The 17,052-nt window shown below is 39.0% G+C and overlaps 2 protein-coding genes across 2 annotated transcripts; both read left to right on the forward strand.

Moving 5' to 3' along the window:
• Positions 1-1,013: 1,013 nt before the first annotated feature.
• Positions 1,014-6,883, forward strand: LOC106153487 (uncharacterized). The gene is made up of 4 exons (XM_013527434.2): positions 1,014-1,235; positions 2,986-3,395; positions 3,714-4,221; positions 4,422-6,883. The coding sequence occupies exons 2-4, from the start codon at positions 2,993-2,995 to the stop codon at positions 5,680-5,682; spliced, it is 2,172 nt and encodes a 723-aa protein (XP_013382888.2). The 5' UTR covers positions 1,014-1,235; positions 2,986-2,992; the 3' UTR covers positions 5,683-6,883.
• Positions 6,884-12,396: 5,513 nt separating this feature from the next.
• On the forward strand, positions 12,397-14,377 carry LOC106153445 (uncharacterized). Its single transcript, XM_013527383.2, has 2 exons — positions 12,397-12,914; positions 13,105-14,377. The coding sequence occupies exons 1-2, from the start codon at positions 12,433-12,435 to the stop codon at positions 14,375-14,377; spliced, it is 1,755 nt and encodes a 584-aa protein (XP_013382837.2). The 5' UTR covers positions 12,397-12,432.
• Positions 14,378-17,052: the final 2,675 nt, after the last annotated feature.

Here is a 17,052-nt window from a genome sequence, read left to right on the forward strand (position 1 = left end):
AATTTATCAATGGAGGCACTAAAAAATAAAAAATAATAATAACTAAAAAAAGTTTAAGATAAAAATCATATCGCGATTATCCAAATCATGAGCAAAATCACGTTTTATAATTGTCACGATCCGTCAATCTCTTGCGCCGCGCGTCATTCGGGTAACAGTCAGACGCACATGATATATTTGTAATCGTTATGTCTACACGTACACGTTGTCACTAACTACGGGCCACCTACTTCCAGCCATTCATTACTGACCCCTGGATGTCACTGACTCGCGCACTCGAGAGATGACAACCCCGATAAGACTGTTCGCACGTCAGTTGCTCCATAATTTTAAGTTACTAATTTCGCCGGTGATGTGAATAGTTAATGTTTCAGATGTCTATGGTCTAGTTCCTACCTAGAGGTCGACTGAGAATTGCAAGGAACTTACAATAATGTTATTTGTGAAAAGTTAAATAAATAATTACATTAAGTCACAGTTCAGTTTAAATCATTTATAGCGTAGGTTATAGCGGATCATTCATAAGCGTACACTTAGTGTTTTATATCTTTATCAAAAAATCTATCAACTGCAAAAACTACTTCAATTCTTCTGTTCCCCCGTCACAGCTCAACATTTGATTGAAAAGAACATAAACTAATTTATAATTTCTGAATTAGTGACTAATAGTATAAACATTATAACAAAAAACACTGCGTGACCTGCAAACAGCTTGGTAAATGAACAATCATCAGCAGCTAATTTCAACAAATGCGTAATACTGAATAAAACAAATCTGATCTGACGAAAGTTTTCATTCCACTCGACTGATCACGGACTTGGAATACAGTCATCAGCTGTGAGATGGTTTATATAAATACACGTTCAGGGTCCGTAATTTTTATCGTGAGGCGAATAGCATGGACGCTGACTCACCGCCTGCCCAATCCATATTCCCGGACATTTCGCGGCCCCGAAAGTGAACACTGAACGCCTCGTCTAGAAACCAGGTTCCGGCACGAGCACGCAGCTGCTTGATGATCGGAACTTGGAAATACAGTGAAAACCAGGAAAATCTGGCTTGGTGCTGACGTCACAGGATTAACTGGACCCAGGGATAAAAACGACGCTGAAGCCGCTGTAGGATCACACTCTGAAGAAACGGCAGGGAAGAGTGAAAACTTGTCAAGAAAGAACGATAGCTGCATCAGAGAAACGGTTTAGAGGCGTAACTTCTTATTTCACTACGAACCAAGGTGAGCATTTTGTTTTGTTAAAAAATAAATATGATTAAAGAATTAGGAGCACATTTATTTTTCTTTTCTTTTCAGAATGTTGTTGTTGTTTCTTAGTTAGGTTTATTTTTCATTTCATTATTTAATCACATTTATCATTAGCTGCATGATGAGTTTTTTCTCGGTATTTTTATTTATTAATTAACGTGGTTTGCCATCCGCTCAACATTTCGCGTAGGTTTTGAATAGCGGTGTATAAGTTTACTGTTCCTTTATTTCAAGAGTTTAAATTAATAAGAAAAATTATGACAACCTGATCTAAGATTAACAAACATTAGGGCAGTGTCGGCATATGTGATATTGCCTTGCGGGGCACAGGCGACAATATTGAAGTGAGCGATTGACAGTGCCCTAGCTATGCCTGTTTTGTTTAATTGAACGCTGCAGGTACATCGTGCCAGAATTAAAGGGGGAATTTTCAGTAGAATTAAAAAAAAATTCTTTAGTTATTTCCGAATTGTAAATTTAGGATGAAATGTAAGATTACAGGGTTTGGCACTATTGGATGACTACCCCAACACTTCCCTTCCACTACTATGGCAGATAAAAATAGACCATTGTAAAAAAACTAGTCTCTGAAGAATAATTCAATTGAGTTTATCGTAGTTTATGGCCTCTGACCTAAAATACATAATAATCTGTACTTCTACAAAAGTAGGTTTACTGAGGTAATTCACTACAGTGGAGAAGTAGTATAAGGTTGAAGTTAAAATGTTGAGCAACTCTTTTTTTCTTATTATTTTTAAAAGCCAAAGTCCAGCATCGCTACAACAGTGATGATCTTTTTGAAAAAAGAGTCAGTTGTATTGAAATTATTGAAGAAACCTCGTGCAGCTACATCGGGTAAATACATATGGAAAGGTGATACATATACCAGTAATGCACCATCGTAAAGGAGGGAAAAGGTTGCGATAACTCGATCATAGCACTATAAACAAGTGCTATTGCTTGGAGGGGGGGGGGGGGGGGGGGGGGTAGAGGGGGGTTAGATCAGGTAAATAACAGCTCGTTCATTGACTCACTGCCGGTTCGGAAGTAACTGACGTTAAATTCCAGGTACAACAGCTGATGAGTTTACACGTGCGATTGCATAGCACATTATTCTTAACCGCAGAAGTATAGCAACGTAATTGACGGATGCGGAACTGCGGTTGATGCAGTGTTTAATACAGCAGTAACGGATTTTAATTTGTCAGCAGGAAGAGGATATTACAACATGTGCATTATCATTTCTCATGAACAAGTCTGGGTTGATTTTAGCGTTAGATGATTTAAGTCGGTACGATATGCTTGTAAGAGGCTCCCTAGAACCACTCGAAATATATATATATAGAAGTTCATACAACGCTTGGTAATGCTATTTAAAAGCTGTCTAATAATATTTTAAAAGATAAGTAAATAAAGCTAAAAGATTTAAGCAAGTTTACAAGATGACTGAAAGAACTGAAGATGTTACAAACACTACAAAGCTTTCACATTGAATATCATGTGTTTTCGGTGAATGAACAAGGAACATGGGCACTAGGAATCAAGAAAAATATCAAAAACAAAATTTTTAGAACCTGCGTCATGTAGTACTCTTCTTCGCATTTAACAAATCCAGCAACGAATTATTTTATTTATCTATTTATTAAACAAGCAAATTACTAAAAATAAATGAGTTAAATGACTTTGCTTAATTAATATATATATATATATATATTTTTTACAGATTAACAATGGCTGATGTTGTCCCGATTTCCTTTACGCGACGATTGAGCGTGAGCGCGGACGATGTTTCATCTAAAGGGAAAGTTGGTCCCTCTCTCCCAAATGTTGACAGTGGAATAAATCTACATTCACAAAATGGCAGTTACACCTCGCTGGACACTATGTCACGTGTTTCAAGCTCCGTAAGTCTCGACCAACAGGTCCCAGATTGTGACGGGATGTTTCACTGCTCCCCTGCTGATGATGGGTACTCCACCGTTGATGACGACGCCGCCAGTATGACGTCAGGGAGTGACAGCGAAAGCGGCATTGACAGCACTCCACAAAGTGCGGTAAACACACTCCAAAAACACTCCAAAAATAAACAGCCAGCCTCAAAGAAAAATGTGGATTTCTCTAATCCCAAAGATGGTAAGACTTGTACCAGCTACTGGTATATTAATGAAGATGATTAAAAAACCCAGTAAAGAAATAATTCCAATATAATATCAATACTGTGGTTATATCAAATTCATACAGCTTTATCTTTAAGATTTTAGAGGAGGCATCTTACATGTATGTCAACAATGGTTTTTCTAAATACGACCACAGCAGAATAGGAAAATATGTATTTTCCGAAATATCCCATACTTTAAAAGTGAATCATTTGTCATTTACGTAAGAGGTATTAACAAACCTATCGCTGCAAACATTCTACGCATCTTACAAGATATTTTTTTCTGCATTCAGAACTGATGAGGAAGTTGAAAGAGCAATACAAAGCCGACTCCCCTAATGCCACCAGGGCCGAGCTTCAAGTGGAGCAGAACCAGATGCATGCTGGCGTCCATCTATCCACAAAAACTCTATCCTTAAAAGGAGAAGGTCTATCAGAAGAAAGCAAAGATAGCATCACCTCCGTATTTTCAGAAGAAAATGAGAAAAACGCAAGAACCTACATCACGACAGGCGGTAATGAACTACCTCCACAAGGAGACCTCCCTGAAGGAAAATCACCACTTCAAGGGGCAATTGACACAGGGATTACTCATAAACCAATGAAGACAGGGAAACAGAGGTTCAGGTGGAACCTTATATTTAACCTTCTCTTCTGGATCATCGTCCCAATGCCTGTGTGGGTGCCGTTTGTGTCACAGACCGTCGCCTGGTACTTAATTCCTGCTGTCCAGGCTGTATTTGTCTTCATGTGGGTAGTAGTGGTTACCTTGGCCTGCAAGAACATGATTGTCCTTTACTGGTAAGTATTGGCTCCTGAATGAACTCTGTATCATAAAAGATATTAAAAAAACAATGACGAAATATTATTATTATTATTATTATTTATTTTATTTTTTTTTTTTTTGTAATTCTTGTGGACTCAAATGCATGAACTAATATATGTTAATAATGTTATTGCCATAATAATCTAGGATTCATTTTCTCATCTTTCAATTTTAGGAACAAAAATAAAGATTTCCGAGAAGACTACCCCGACTACACTGACATCCGCCACCTGGTGGCCATCAGCTGTTACAAGGAACCAGTAGAACTGATTGCAAGAAGCGTTCAAACTTTAGCAGACCAGACCGAAGTCGGGCGCATCTCCATGGTGATTTCTTTTGAAGAAAAGACACCGGAAGTGCAAACAAAATGCGATAAACTCCGTGAGATTTTTAAGGATGCTGGTTTCGAGCGTCTAATCTTCACCATACACCCCTTTGGTCTTCCAAATGAGATCCCTGGAAAGTGCTCTAATGCCAATCACGGCCTCCGCCAGGCGACGCAGGTAATGCAAGAGGAGCTTGGGGCATACTTCGATGCTGAAAAGATTATCGTGACCACTTGTGATGCCGACTCATACTTCCACCCTAGCTACATTGCAGCTCTGACTTCCAAGTTCATGAAAGAAAAGACCCCCCATGGAGTCGTATTCCAGGCACCCTTGTTCTACAACTGGGGATTGGATGGAAGTAGCTTTGTCACCCGTGTCACCGGTCTTCTCCGTACCACTCTCATGATGGGGGCTCTCATCCCATTCAACATCAATTCCATGAGCATTTTCTCCTTTTCCCTGCGGCTGTGTATTGATGGAAACTTTGTTCACCCCGCCTACCAGATGGACGACATCATTTGCCTGATCCGATGGATGGGCGTTACTCGTCGCCGCATCCGTACTCCGATGATCCCGGTCCCCGTCATCAGCGGACCCACATCCGGTGAGACCGTGGAGTTGGAAGTGGCTGAATGGGCGCGTCAAGCCAGAAGATGGACCATTGGTGCCGCTGAAGTCTTCCACTACTACGTTATTAAAGCCGGTCGCATGCCTTTCTGGCCTGCCTTCTCCTGGGGTCTTTGTTTCCTTTCATATTACGGCATCCTACTCTGCTCGGGAGGTTTGTACGGTATATCTGCCGGTTTGTCTATGGCTTTCCTGGTGAAAGACGCACCGTTCTACATTAACTACGCGATGTACGGTTTAGCAGGGCTCCAGCAACTCGCCTTTTTGGGGGTTTTCATGATGGACGTTTTCGGACCAAGATTGATGAAGGTCAAAGAGCATATTAGTTTCGTTCGTAACTTTCTTCATTTTCTCCTCACCCCGCTGGTGCTACTAGGGTACTCCTTAGTGGAGTTCTACGCCCTGCACGAAGTTGCTATCAGAGGAAAAGAAGTCTGCAAACATGGCGCCTCGAAGAAGAGTGCGCTGGGAAATGTTTAAGTGATATTTTTGTGCAGACCTCAAAAGGTTCTCGTAAAAAATAAAAAAAACAGCTAGGTATTCTTACTTCGGGGGAACCACGCTTGCAAGGTTCACGCTTAGGGGATTTGCACACCAGATGTTGGTACTCACTTGCTGTTCTCAACTGTCACAGTTCCGGTACGTCAAAACTGTTTCGTTAATACAACGTACTGAATTCTATCTAACAAAGGCCAGCTCGTTGATAACTGCATGTTTAGCAAATATTCTCCTTACAGTTGAGAAATGTAAGCATAATAACCAAAGACATATCTTTGAATACCAAATAAGAATAAGAATTCATGTGACCCTGCTAGTGGGCAATCATCTTATCAGTTTAAGCTTTTAGAGTGATATTTTATCAATAATGATGCTGTCTCGTATCTATTTGAAAAATCCTCGTATTGCATATAACAGGACTTCAATAATGTTTCTTTGATGCCAAGAGTGGTTTCAGTGGAATGGACCCTGGTTATCGTCAATTTGTGAGGTCAGAGTGAAAGCTTTATACTGAATAGACGTAAAATCGTGGCGCTATATATAGGTAATGGTAGATGATGTATTTATTCAGCTTAATGTTGTTGAAGCAGTATTTTAGTGTCGCATGTTTTATTTAAAACTTTGGACTTCTTGTCTCTTGTGTTTTGTAAGACATTGTTCTGAACAGTTCAACTAAGACTTACTGTCTCTTTTGATGTATATTTTAATGTATTCAAATACAAATGTACATGTTTATTTTTTCATAAAAGTACTTTAAGCTTTTAAAATAGACATCTCTTTAACTGTAAATTGGAATGTCATTGTTAATTATCTCCAGTTCATTGTCTCGTATTTAATTATTTATTAGAAACTCATTCCGTGCAATATATTCAAGAAGTATGTTGTAGTAGTTTTCATATAAAATGCATTCCATCTCATTATGTGAGGGATATTACGGTGTACTAAAATGAATTAAGGTTTACTCCAAGTGAAAAATATCTCTATAAAAAGAATTGTTTTCTGTTATCGTATTGTTAAAGCTTTATGTTATAATATCGTTTTTACATTTAGGCTTCTGGTAAGCGACTGGTTGTTTGGTGCCTGGCTCGCTTGTCATAGTTGTTTTAACGATAGATTTGTTGTATCATAATTGTATATATGCATATGTTAATTTATTAATAAAAAATATACAAATTTAAACAAACTGAATCTATTTCAAACTTTATCTATTTTTACGTAATAACGACGAAGAATTAACACATTAATAAGAGCTCAGACAAATTATTATTTAGTTGAGCTCACACAAAAGAACCATTTTCGGACAAACTTTTCCCTTTCTTGAACACGCTAATGTTCGCAACAGAAACGTTCTTATTATTTTCGTTGTCGTTGTTGTCTTCTGACAGTTCAGTAGACTTCAGCGGTTTAATGATGATCCATTTTTAGTTTACAATTACGTTATTTGACCAGAAATGGTACAAAAACATTGAATCCAAGTGCAAAGATGAGTCGAGACATAATTCATGAGATGGAAAATTGTTCTTTTTTCCTTGGGGTGAATAAGATATAGGATTTATACAGTATAAATTTGTGTTACATTTAAATTTGCTTCGCGATAATATTCAACGACGCAAACAACATTAACACAATCACTGATGAAAAAATGATGCACTCATTTTCCAAGATGACATCGACGTCCCTCTTGCCCTTTAAGAACACACAATGTTTGTTTAAATTATTTCAATGCAGAATGGAATCAACAAAGAAACTTTCAGAAAACTGTTCGATTTCCATTGTTCTGACACTCTTCCACAAAACTGATGTTTGTTCATGTTCGAAGGGAGACTGTGTGTAAGACGTCGCTTATTTTATATCGTTAATTGCATTCATTAGCGCAAAGATTACATCGTTTGTTATTTTGATAAACGAACGTACACAAATCAAGGTGTGTCAACCCCTTTGTATTTATTGGTTATTTAGCACTTAAATGTCCAATTTTTTCTCTCAGGGTAGCTGCGATAATCTTACTACATGTTTGGTATGCTATGTGGCATTTTATATATGCAGAAAAACAATTGTTTTTGAATATCCTATATCTAGCAATTTTTTAACATTCACAAAAATACATTTAACAGATTATCTCAATTTTAAATTATTTATCCTTAATCTGTTTACAATTTTAGAGTTTTCATGATGCACTCAGTTAACAAGATGACGCCCCCATTCTCTTTAAAACACGTTTGTTTTAATTATGTCAATGTAGAATGAACTTCACAAAGAAGCTTGGAGCAAGCTGTGTGCTCGATTTCCATTGTTTGGACACTCCCGTACGAAACTGGTGTTGGTACGAAGGGAAATTGTTTGTAAGACGACGCACAAAGTGGTTTGTGGCTAACTTATCAGCCTGTAAGCGTGTCCGTTCACACTTCGGTTGTTGTGGTCACTGGAGACGTCAAAAAGCATGTTAATTTCCTTGTGCTAATCAGATTTTTATCTGCTCCGGGTACACGTGTCCGAAAGTGAGAGTTTAACCCGAATGGCTTGTATTGAAACAAGTGCCCTCTCCTCATATGGTGTAATATATTTCAAAGTTGATAATCTTTTAGTATGCTATTTATACTTAATGGCCGACTGCAGATATTCAAATGTAAATTCTCTTCACATGCTTCAACATTCAAACATATGGCAACAGACTTCCATAAAGAGAGACAATAATTCATAAATACATCATCTAATTTGGAAGAACTCTGCGATTTGTAAATATGTGAACACGTTTCTTTATACCTGTCAATGGCTGACTGTCAGAGATGAAGATCTCGATATCAAGTCAATAATTATTATGGCGTTTTTTTTTTGTTTTTTTTTTGTTTTACACGAGGTTAATAATGCAATATGCATGATTATTGGATTGAAGGAAAGATCACATATTAGTATATCAGTACCCTAAATAAAAAGGAAATGATAATCTCTTTTGTTTCGTCCACATTGCAATTGACTTTAAATATTCTCTATCAACATCAGTTTTTACGTTTAAAATCCTCTATCAACATCAGTTTTTACATTTAAAAATTGCCAAGGATATATTAAACAAAGTGCCTCAATTTGAAATTATATATTCTACATCTCTTCACACTTTAGACCCTATAGACGACTGTTATGAAGTCAACCGTACAAGTTTGATTGAAAGGAAGCAAAGATGCGTCTTTACCTATCTTTCTTAAAATATAGATAATGGTATTTAGAATGACAAACAAAATGTGAAGTAAAATGCAAATTTTTTAAAAGTTGCCATAAAATATTTCACATCATGATTGAATATAGCGTCTGCAATTATACATACACATAAACTCAGAAGGGTAATTTTTTTAAAAATTCATACAGTCGTGTAAGGTTCCGTCGATTGTATGAGTAAGTTGTATGAGTATGCATTATCAGCAGCCCGTGACAGGTAAGGACATGTTCGTTCAAGTGATAACCTCACCTCCCATGGTGTCATTACCTGAGGGCAGATGAATGTATACGCCCGTTACAAAACCCTTTTATTATTGAACTCGTTTTGTCTATCTCTTACAATTCACGTCTCATTTTACCTCGTTTTAGACACGATGTCAATGAGTAGCGCGCATAAGTAAGGGCGAGAGCTGTGGGCGTGTGTATGTGTGTGTGTGTTTTTATATATGTATTTAAGATAATTAAGGCGAATAGTTTTCAAGATTACCCATATCATATGAACAAAATTACGTTTTAAACTGGTCCTGATCCGTCAATTTGTTGAGGCACGCGTCTTTCAGGTCACTAATAGACTCAGAGACTCACGAGGACTGTTATCATCATGTTTACTCGTACATGTAGTTACCACCTACGAGACACCTTCTTCCAGCATTACTGACCCTTGGATGTCGCTGCCGCGAGTACTCGAGAGATGACGACCGTAATAAGCCTCTATAAGCACGTCAATTTTCTCACATACACCGTGGAATTTTTTAAAAGTCAGTTTTTAATTGTTGACGGGAGGAGTCTGTCTTTATTATGTCTATATCTTAGCCAGCGGTCGATTTGTGAAAAATTGCGGAAAGGGGAGGGGGGGTTACAAAAATGACATTTTTCGATAGATAAATCAATAAAATAAATAGATGGAAAATAAATACCTAAATTGTGCTACTGTCTGCCATTTCTTTCATAATTTAATGCATAGGTTTGTTAATTTTTATTACCACAAGGCATTTGGATGAAACTTCAGTTTTCCATATCCTTATAAAAGATCAGAGGGCCACTAGGAGGATATTTAGAAAGAGCGTTTTGGGAATATACATTTAGTTGCTAACTCTTTGGTTGGCAATCGTAGACATGGGAAAGCAACGCAAGACAATTGATATGAATTGCAGAAGAGTTACCAATTGCGAGTCTGACATTGGAAAATATATCTGAAGGGTGAAATATAGGCCTAAAATCAGAAAGTCATCCTTGATAAAGTACATAAAAATAGTAATTAATCTGTGAAGGGTTGAAAAAAGAAGACACTCGAAATAAGAAATGGCGACGGAATTTGTCATTTGTCCAATTCGCAGACTATATGACTTTGTCAGCCAAGGTCGGTAACCATCCGGTGTACGGAGACCAATGTTGGCCCAAACGGATCGGTTTTTCTTCCACGTTTGCATGCGCTAATCAAAATGAAACTCCGTCGAACACGATTAACCGGAATTGTGTTCCTGTTTTGTCAATAAAATCACAAGTCGTTTGTTTCTGTGTGATAATTTCAAGAAAATGGAGGTATCAGCGCAAATCGCGTTAATTAAGAGACGCAAGCTGTGTCTCAATTGCTTAGACGCAGGACATTTCCTCGATAGCTGTACTAAGCTGTCCATGTGCAGAGTGACCGGTTGTGTAGATAAGCACTCTAGATTATTTCACATCACCGATCTGGGCCCCGTAACTCGAAAGAATCGCGCATTGCGACCGAGCGCAAGCGTCTGGATTCCATAACTCGCCCATAGTCGTCCCATAAAATACATTGTTGCCTCTATGTGATATCGCCATCCGCAATGCGCGGGCCCAGGTCGTGAGATCCTCGACCGCGAAAATGCTGTTTGGCCTGATAAGGCCGCGAGTTTTTCAGCTGCGTCAAATAGCGGTGTTCTGTTTGCGCATTGTTACAGTTAGTAAATAACAAGACAAAGGACTTGCGATTTTGGATAGCGGGTCAGTGTCTTCTTCCATATCACTGCACTTGACTTCTTTTCTTTGCTTTGATACAAAAAATAAATGTCAACTTCAAGTTTATTAGGTCGACTGTTGTTTGACTTGACGCGTCTTTTTGCAACGACACTTCGAAGACGTACAGCCTGTTTTTCTGATGTCAGGGAGTGACAGCGAAAGCGGCTTTGACAGCACTCCACCAAATGCGGTAAACACACTCCAAAAACACTCCAAAAATAAACAGCCAGTCCCAAAGAAAAATATGGATTTCTCTAATCCCAAAGAAGGTAAGGTATAGCAGTCACTGGTATCTGAATGACAATTATTAAAATAAGTTTTGCTAACAGTATTGAACACTCCAGTAGCGAAGGTGATACAACTCTTCCGTAAGATGTTATTTTGTTGGTCGTGTGACCATTCCCATATATGGAATTCATTGGTAATTCGGGACGCATGGAGGCGGTCGTGTAGAGCACGTGACATTTTGATTGCAACTGATGAATACAAATGTTTTGTCGTTTTGATAATTTTTTACACAAATCCACATACTTTTATTCAACTGGAAAATAAGATTTTGGATGGTAATTCGGCGAGAATTTATAAGTTATGTGGATATAATTCCCTTGTTTACCCTTATGATGTCGTGGCGGTGGCCGCCGTTTTGGAATTTTAAGCTGTGCATATCGTTATTTGAATGAAAATGAAATTACGGTGAAAAGTAGTGTTTTATCCATAATTATATATATATATATATATATATATATATATATATATATATATATATATACGTGTGTGTGTGTGTGTGTGTGTGTGTGTGTGTCAGAGTAATTCTTGTCGGTGTTAATTATCCAAATCATTTCTTATTATCGGCCAGTGGTGGTTCACCAGAAAAATATATACAGTACATGAAGAATACCTTTAAGGTAGTGAGTATCACCTTTTTAGCATGGAATTTGTACTGCAGTACAATTGTTTGATGAATTTTACATGGCTTGACTTTATGCATTGGAGCTGCGTTCGTTTTTAAAACAACGGTTAAACTGTAAGTGTCCAACATGGGTACTGCGCAAGAGCCGCCAAGTGCCCCAAAGTTATCATTTTATATCGCACGTGAGATGCTATTTCCAAATAAAAAAATGGCTGCCTCTGTGCGATCATGTAGGGTCTACATTATGTCTTCTTGATGTATGCAAAATTGAACATTTTAGGCTCACTGATACAGCAATCCACCACTGAGCCAGAATAACAAAAAGTGTCCTTTTTTGTCCTAAGAGGGCCCTGCGACATTATTCATATACAATTCTTTTTCCTGTGACATTATTCATATATCATTTATATACCATTCTTTTCCTAAAAACCACAGCACTTGGACATAATGTCCAAGCACAGCAGAAAAGAGAAAAATGTAATGGTTTTGTTTCAGAATAGTCCATACTTTAAGTTTGGGTGTATGGTTTGGCGTATACTGTGTAAGGGATATTTACAAACCTACCGATGCAAACATTGTTGGTATGTAACAGGATATTTCTTCTCCTTTCAGAGCTGCAAAATGAAATGAAAGAGCAATACAAAGCAGGCTCATCCGATTCCACTAAGGTCGAGCTTCAAGTGGAACAAAACCAGATGCAAGCCGGCGTCCACCTAATCCCAAAGGCTCTTACCCTAAAAGGAGAAGGTTCACCAATAGAGGACAAAGATCGCATTACCGTACTATCAGCAGAAAATTACAAACCCCAAAGAGTTTATACAACAACTAATAAACTACCTCTACAGGGAGACCTCCGAGAAAGAAAATCATTTCATGGGGCCATTGACACAGCGGTTACTCATAAACCATTAAAGGCAGGGAAGCAGAGGTTAAGGTGGAACCTTATATTTAACCTTCTCTTCTGGATCATCGTCCCAATGCCTGTGTGGGTGCCGTTTGTGTCACAGACCGTCGCCTGGTACTTAATTCCCGCTGTCCAGGCTGTATTTGTCTTCATGTGGGTGGTCGTGGTTACCTTGGCCTGCAAGAACATGATTGTCCTTTACATGTAAGTATTGGCTTCTGAATGACCTCTGTATCACAAAAGATATTGAAGCCGCGAAGAAACAATGACGAAAGATGTTTTAGGTTTTGAAATTCATGTAGATTTGTTGTGTTGAAGTACAGCATGTATGATTTTTTAAAAATAATACTGCCACAAAATCCATGGATTCATATTCTCTACTTCTTTATTTCAGGAACAAAAATAAAGATTTCCGAGAAGACTATCCCGACTACACTGACATCCGCCACCTGGTGGCTATCAGCTGTTACAAGGAGCCAGTAGAACTGATTGCAAGAAGCGTTCAGACTTTAGCAGACCAGACCGAAGTCGGGCGCATCTCCATGGTGATTTCTTTTGAAGAGAAGACACCGGAAGTGCAAACAAAATGCGATAAACTTCGTGAGATTTTTAAAGATGCTGGTTTCGAGAAGCTGGTCTTCACAATTCACCCCTTTGGTCTTCCAAATGAAATCCCAGGAAAGTGCTCAAATGTTAATCACGGCCTCCGCCAGGCGACAAAGATAATGCAAGAGGAGCTTGCTGAAGGAGATGCTGAAAAGATTATCGTGACCAATACTGACGCCGACACATACTTCCACCCTAGCTACATCGCAGCTCTGACTTCCACATTCATGAAGGAGAAGTCCCCTCATGGAGTCATATTCCAGGCACCCTTGTTCTACAACTGGGGTTTGGATGGAAGTAGCTTTGTCACCCGTGTCACCGGTCTTCTCCGTACCACTCTAATGATGGGGGCTCTGATCCCATTCAACATCAATTCCACGAGCATTTTCTCCTTTTCCCTGCGGCTGTGTATTGATGGAAACTTTTCCCACCCCGCCTACCAGATGGAGGATATCATCTGTCTGATCCGGTGGATGGGTGTAACTCGTCGCCGCCTCCGTATTCCGATGATCCCGGTCCCCGTCATCAGCGGACCCACATCCGGTGAGACCGTGGAGCTAGAAGTGGCTGAGTGGGCGCGTCAAGCCAGAAGATGGACCATAGGTGTCGCTGAAGTCTTCCACTACTACATGATTAAAGCTGGTCGCATGCCTGCCTGGCCTGCCTTCTCTTGGGGTCTTTGTTTCCTTTCTTACTACGGCATCCTGCTCTGCTCGGGAGGGTTGTACAGTATCTCTGCCGGTTTGTCCATGGCGTTCCTGGTGAAAGACGCACCGTTCTACATTAACTACGTGATGTACGGTTTGGCCGGGCTCCAGCAACTCGCTTTTCTTGGGGTCTTCATGATGGACGTATTCGGACCAAGACTGATGAAGGTTAAAGAGCATATTAGTTTCGTTCGTAACTTTCTTCATTTTCTCCTCACCCCGCTGGTGCTACTAGGGTACTGCTTGGTGGAGTTCTACGCCCTGCACGAAGTTGCTATCAGAGGAAAAGAAGTCTGCAAACATGGCGCCTTGAAGAAGAGTGCGCTGGGAGTTGTTTCATCAACAGATTTGTGACCTGGATTGTACATCTAGTAGCTCACAAACAGAAAGTGTCCCTTATTTGGCGATCTTCATGGGTCTCCCTAAATATTGGGGAGCAAGCCTATTTTATAAGAAACCGTACTGGTTTCTGCTTAGTACATATCTGTGTAATTCTTATAAACCTGATTGTTTGAACTCTGTAAATATGTGCGCATGATTCTTGGAACAGAAATAGCGCATGGCACCTACTACTGTATTTATCTTCTGTAGTCTTCGACAAAGATAAATTGGTATATATATATATACACACACTGGACAAAAGAAGTGTCACCCCTACTGAGCCAATACTATGGGGGAGATAAATGACTGTGGAATGATATGCTCCTGGTATCATTTTATTAACATCAAATTTCACAAAAAATCACAAAATGAGAACAAAATATACATTCTACCAAAATATGTAGTTTCAAGTCCAAAATTAGTACCTAGTGGCATAGCCACGTGACCTAATAATAGGTGCCAGTCTACGAAGCAAGGATTCATTTAATTGTCTGATGCGTTCAGGGCTTATGCTGGCCCAAGCATGAAACACTGAATATAACAGAGTTTCTCTGCTGGTTAGACGGGCATTTGTAAAAAGTTTTGACATATCATTCCACACATTTTCTATTATGTTTGTATCCGGACTCTGGGCAGGCCACATCACCCTGCGAATGTCCTGTTGGTCAAACCAATCATCAACTGCTCTGGGCCTGTGACAAGGAGCATTGTCATCCTGGTGAACAGATGGATAATTCCTTTCACCAAACATGTTAGTAATAGATGGTAGCAAGCCTGACTCCAAAACATCGATATATTTCTAGTGATTCACGTTTCCATTTACCACTATCAATTCGCCCAAGCCATGGATGCTGATGCAGCCCCACACCATGATGAATATGCTGCTCCAGGTTCGAAAATTCAGTGCATGTGGTTCAAATGCTTTACCAGCAGTTTGCCAGCATAGTACCCGTCTGTCATCAGAGGTCAGACCAAAGAGACTCTCATCAGAAAAAATATATAGGACCAATTGTCATGGACTGTCCAGTCCCAGATCCTGTTGACCCTAGTTTACTCTTCGTTGCCTGTTTTGTAACGATATAAGAGGGTTTAGTCTTGCTACCCTGCTGTACACTCTCTGAGCATGTAACCGACGCCTAGCAATTTTCACAGACACATTCTTATGTGTGAAATTGTTCTACTGTGTTGTCAATTACTGACAAGCAGTGTCGAACTTTGACAACCTGGACATCAAAATCAGTCGTCGGTCTTCACGGCCAGTATTTTTTCTTGGACGACCCATCAGAGGCAATTTGTCTCTTGATCCAGTGTTTCTATACCGAGACCAGACCCTCTGCACGGTTCTGACTGAACAATTCAATTGTATCGATATTCTGACATTGCTTATATTCCGCCTCTTCAGGTTAATAACTTGCACCTAACCGTTAGATAATTACATGTATCTTGCCATATTGGAGGAAGACAGGAATAACATTTGCTGTACATGTACAAGACCAACAATACAATTCCATGGTATAGCGGTTTTATAATCATTAGTCACATTATAAGTAGACCAGGCAATATAAGTACCCAAGATCTGCCTACTTTCATTACTCTGAGTTAGGGTGTGACACTTCTTTTGTCCGGTGTGTATATATATATATATATATATATATATATATATATATATATTGTTTCTCTGAACATGGATTAAGTCTACGGGAAGGAATGTTCCTTAACCTGGGACTGGCATTTACTGTAATTTGTGTAATTGCTACTCCAAAGTAGTGAGGGAACACTTGGAAAATCAGATATTAAAAAAAGTTAACTGTCCAGTAGCGGTTTATATCTGCTCTGTACAATGTCAGAGGGCGAGGGCTGCATCCAAATGACACCAAATTGTAATCAAGTACCCTCACGTTGTATGAGGAATTTCCTCAATCTTTATCTTTGACAGCCCAATTATTTCTATTGCTAATATATCATACAGCTGTGCCATTTTTATTGCCGATTAATTAACTATATCTTTGAAAACTTAAACGCCTGATTTTCATAGAAAAGCAATAAAATTGTCTGCATTAATATTCTAACACTAAAAATCGTCACGAATAAAAAAGTATTTTACGAAATCCATCGATCTGAAAATGATAGATCCCTACACCTGAGCACATTTTCGGTGCTTTGAACGCTGGTGTACCTAAAAATATTCAGGTAGATAACAGTAAAAGGCCTGGGGTGAAGATGCCAACTTCATCTTGAAATAGTGCTTATAATGTGTGATGTCTTTTAGAATGACAAAGAAAAATATGAAATAAAATGCAAACGTTGGAAAAAGATGTTTACAAAGATGCATAAACTTAGAACGATCTGAACGAAACACGCTGTTAAATGATTACAATTTAAAAAAGAAATCAGACAGTAGAGTAAGACTCTATTCCCATAGATTTTAGATCGATCTATCCCCGCGGGGAGTCTCACTAGATTACTTTCAGATAATCCGACTTAAATGTCCGTCACGCCTACTACAAGCTGTAAGGGGATAATTAACTTTCGTGTCCGCCCGGCTGACAGCTATTTAGCGTGAACCCCCAGGGAGTTAGGTCGATCTAAAGTAGATCGATCTAATCTATGGAAATGGGGTGTAAGGTTCTGTTGATTGGATGAGTAAG

This window comes from Lingula anatina, chromosome 7 (genome assembly GCF_051362555.1).
Source record: "Lingula anatina isolate TDL-2025a chromosome 7, LinAna3.0, whole genome shotgun sequence".
Taxonomy (NCBI): Eukaryota; Metazoa; Brachiopoda; class Lingulata; order Lingulida; family Lingulidae; genus Lingula; species Lingula anatina.

What these genes read in the sequence shown, in the direction of transcription:
- LOC106153445 (XM_013527383.2), top strand. Translation starts at nt 12,433, where the DNA reads ATGAAAGAGCAATACAAAGCAGGCTCATCCGATTCCACTAAGGTCGAG. An exon ending in AACATGATTGTCCTTTACAT is followed by an intron (nt 12,915 to 13,104) that starts GTAAGTATTGGC and finishes TCTTTATTTCAG; the next exon opens with GAACAAAAATAAAGATTTCC.
- LOC106153487 (XM_013527434.2), top strand. Translation starts at nt 2,993, where the DNA reads ATGGCTGATGTTGTCCCGATTTCCTTTACGCGACGATTGAGCGTGAGC. An exon ending in TTTCTCTAATCCCAAAGATG is followed by an intron (nt 3,396 to 3,713) that starts GTAAGACTTGTA and finishes TTCTGCATTCAG; the next exon opens with AACTGATGAGGAAGTTGAAA. An exon ending in AACATGATTGTCCTTTACTG is followed by an intron (nt 4,222 to 4,421) that starts GTAAGTATTGGC and finishes TTTCAATTTTAG; the next exon opens with GAACAAAAATAAAGATTTCC.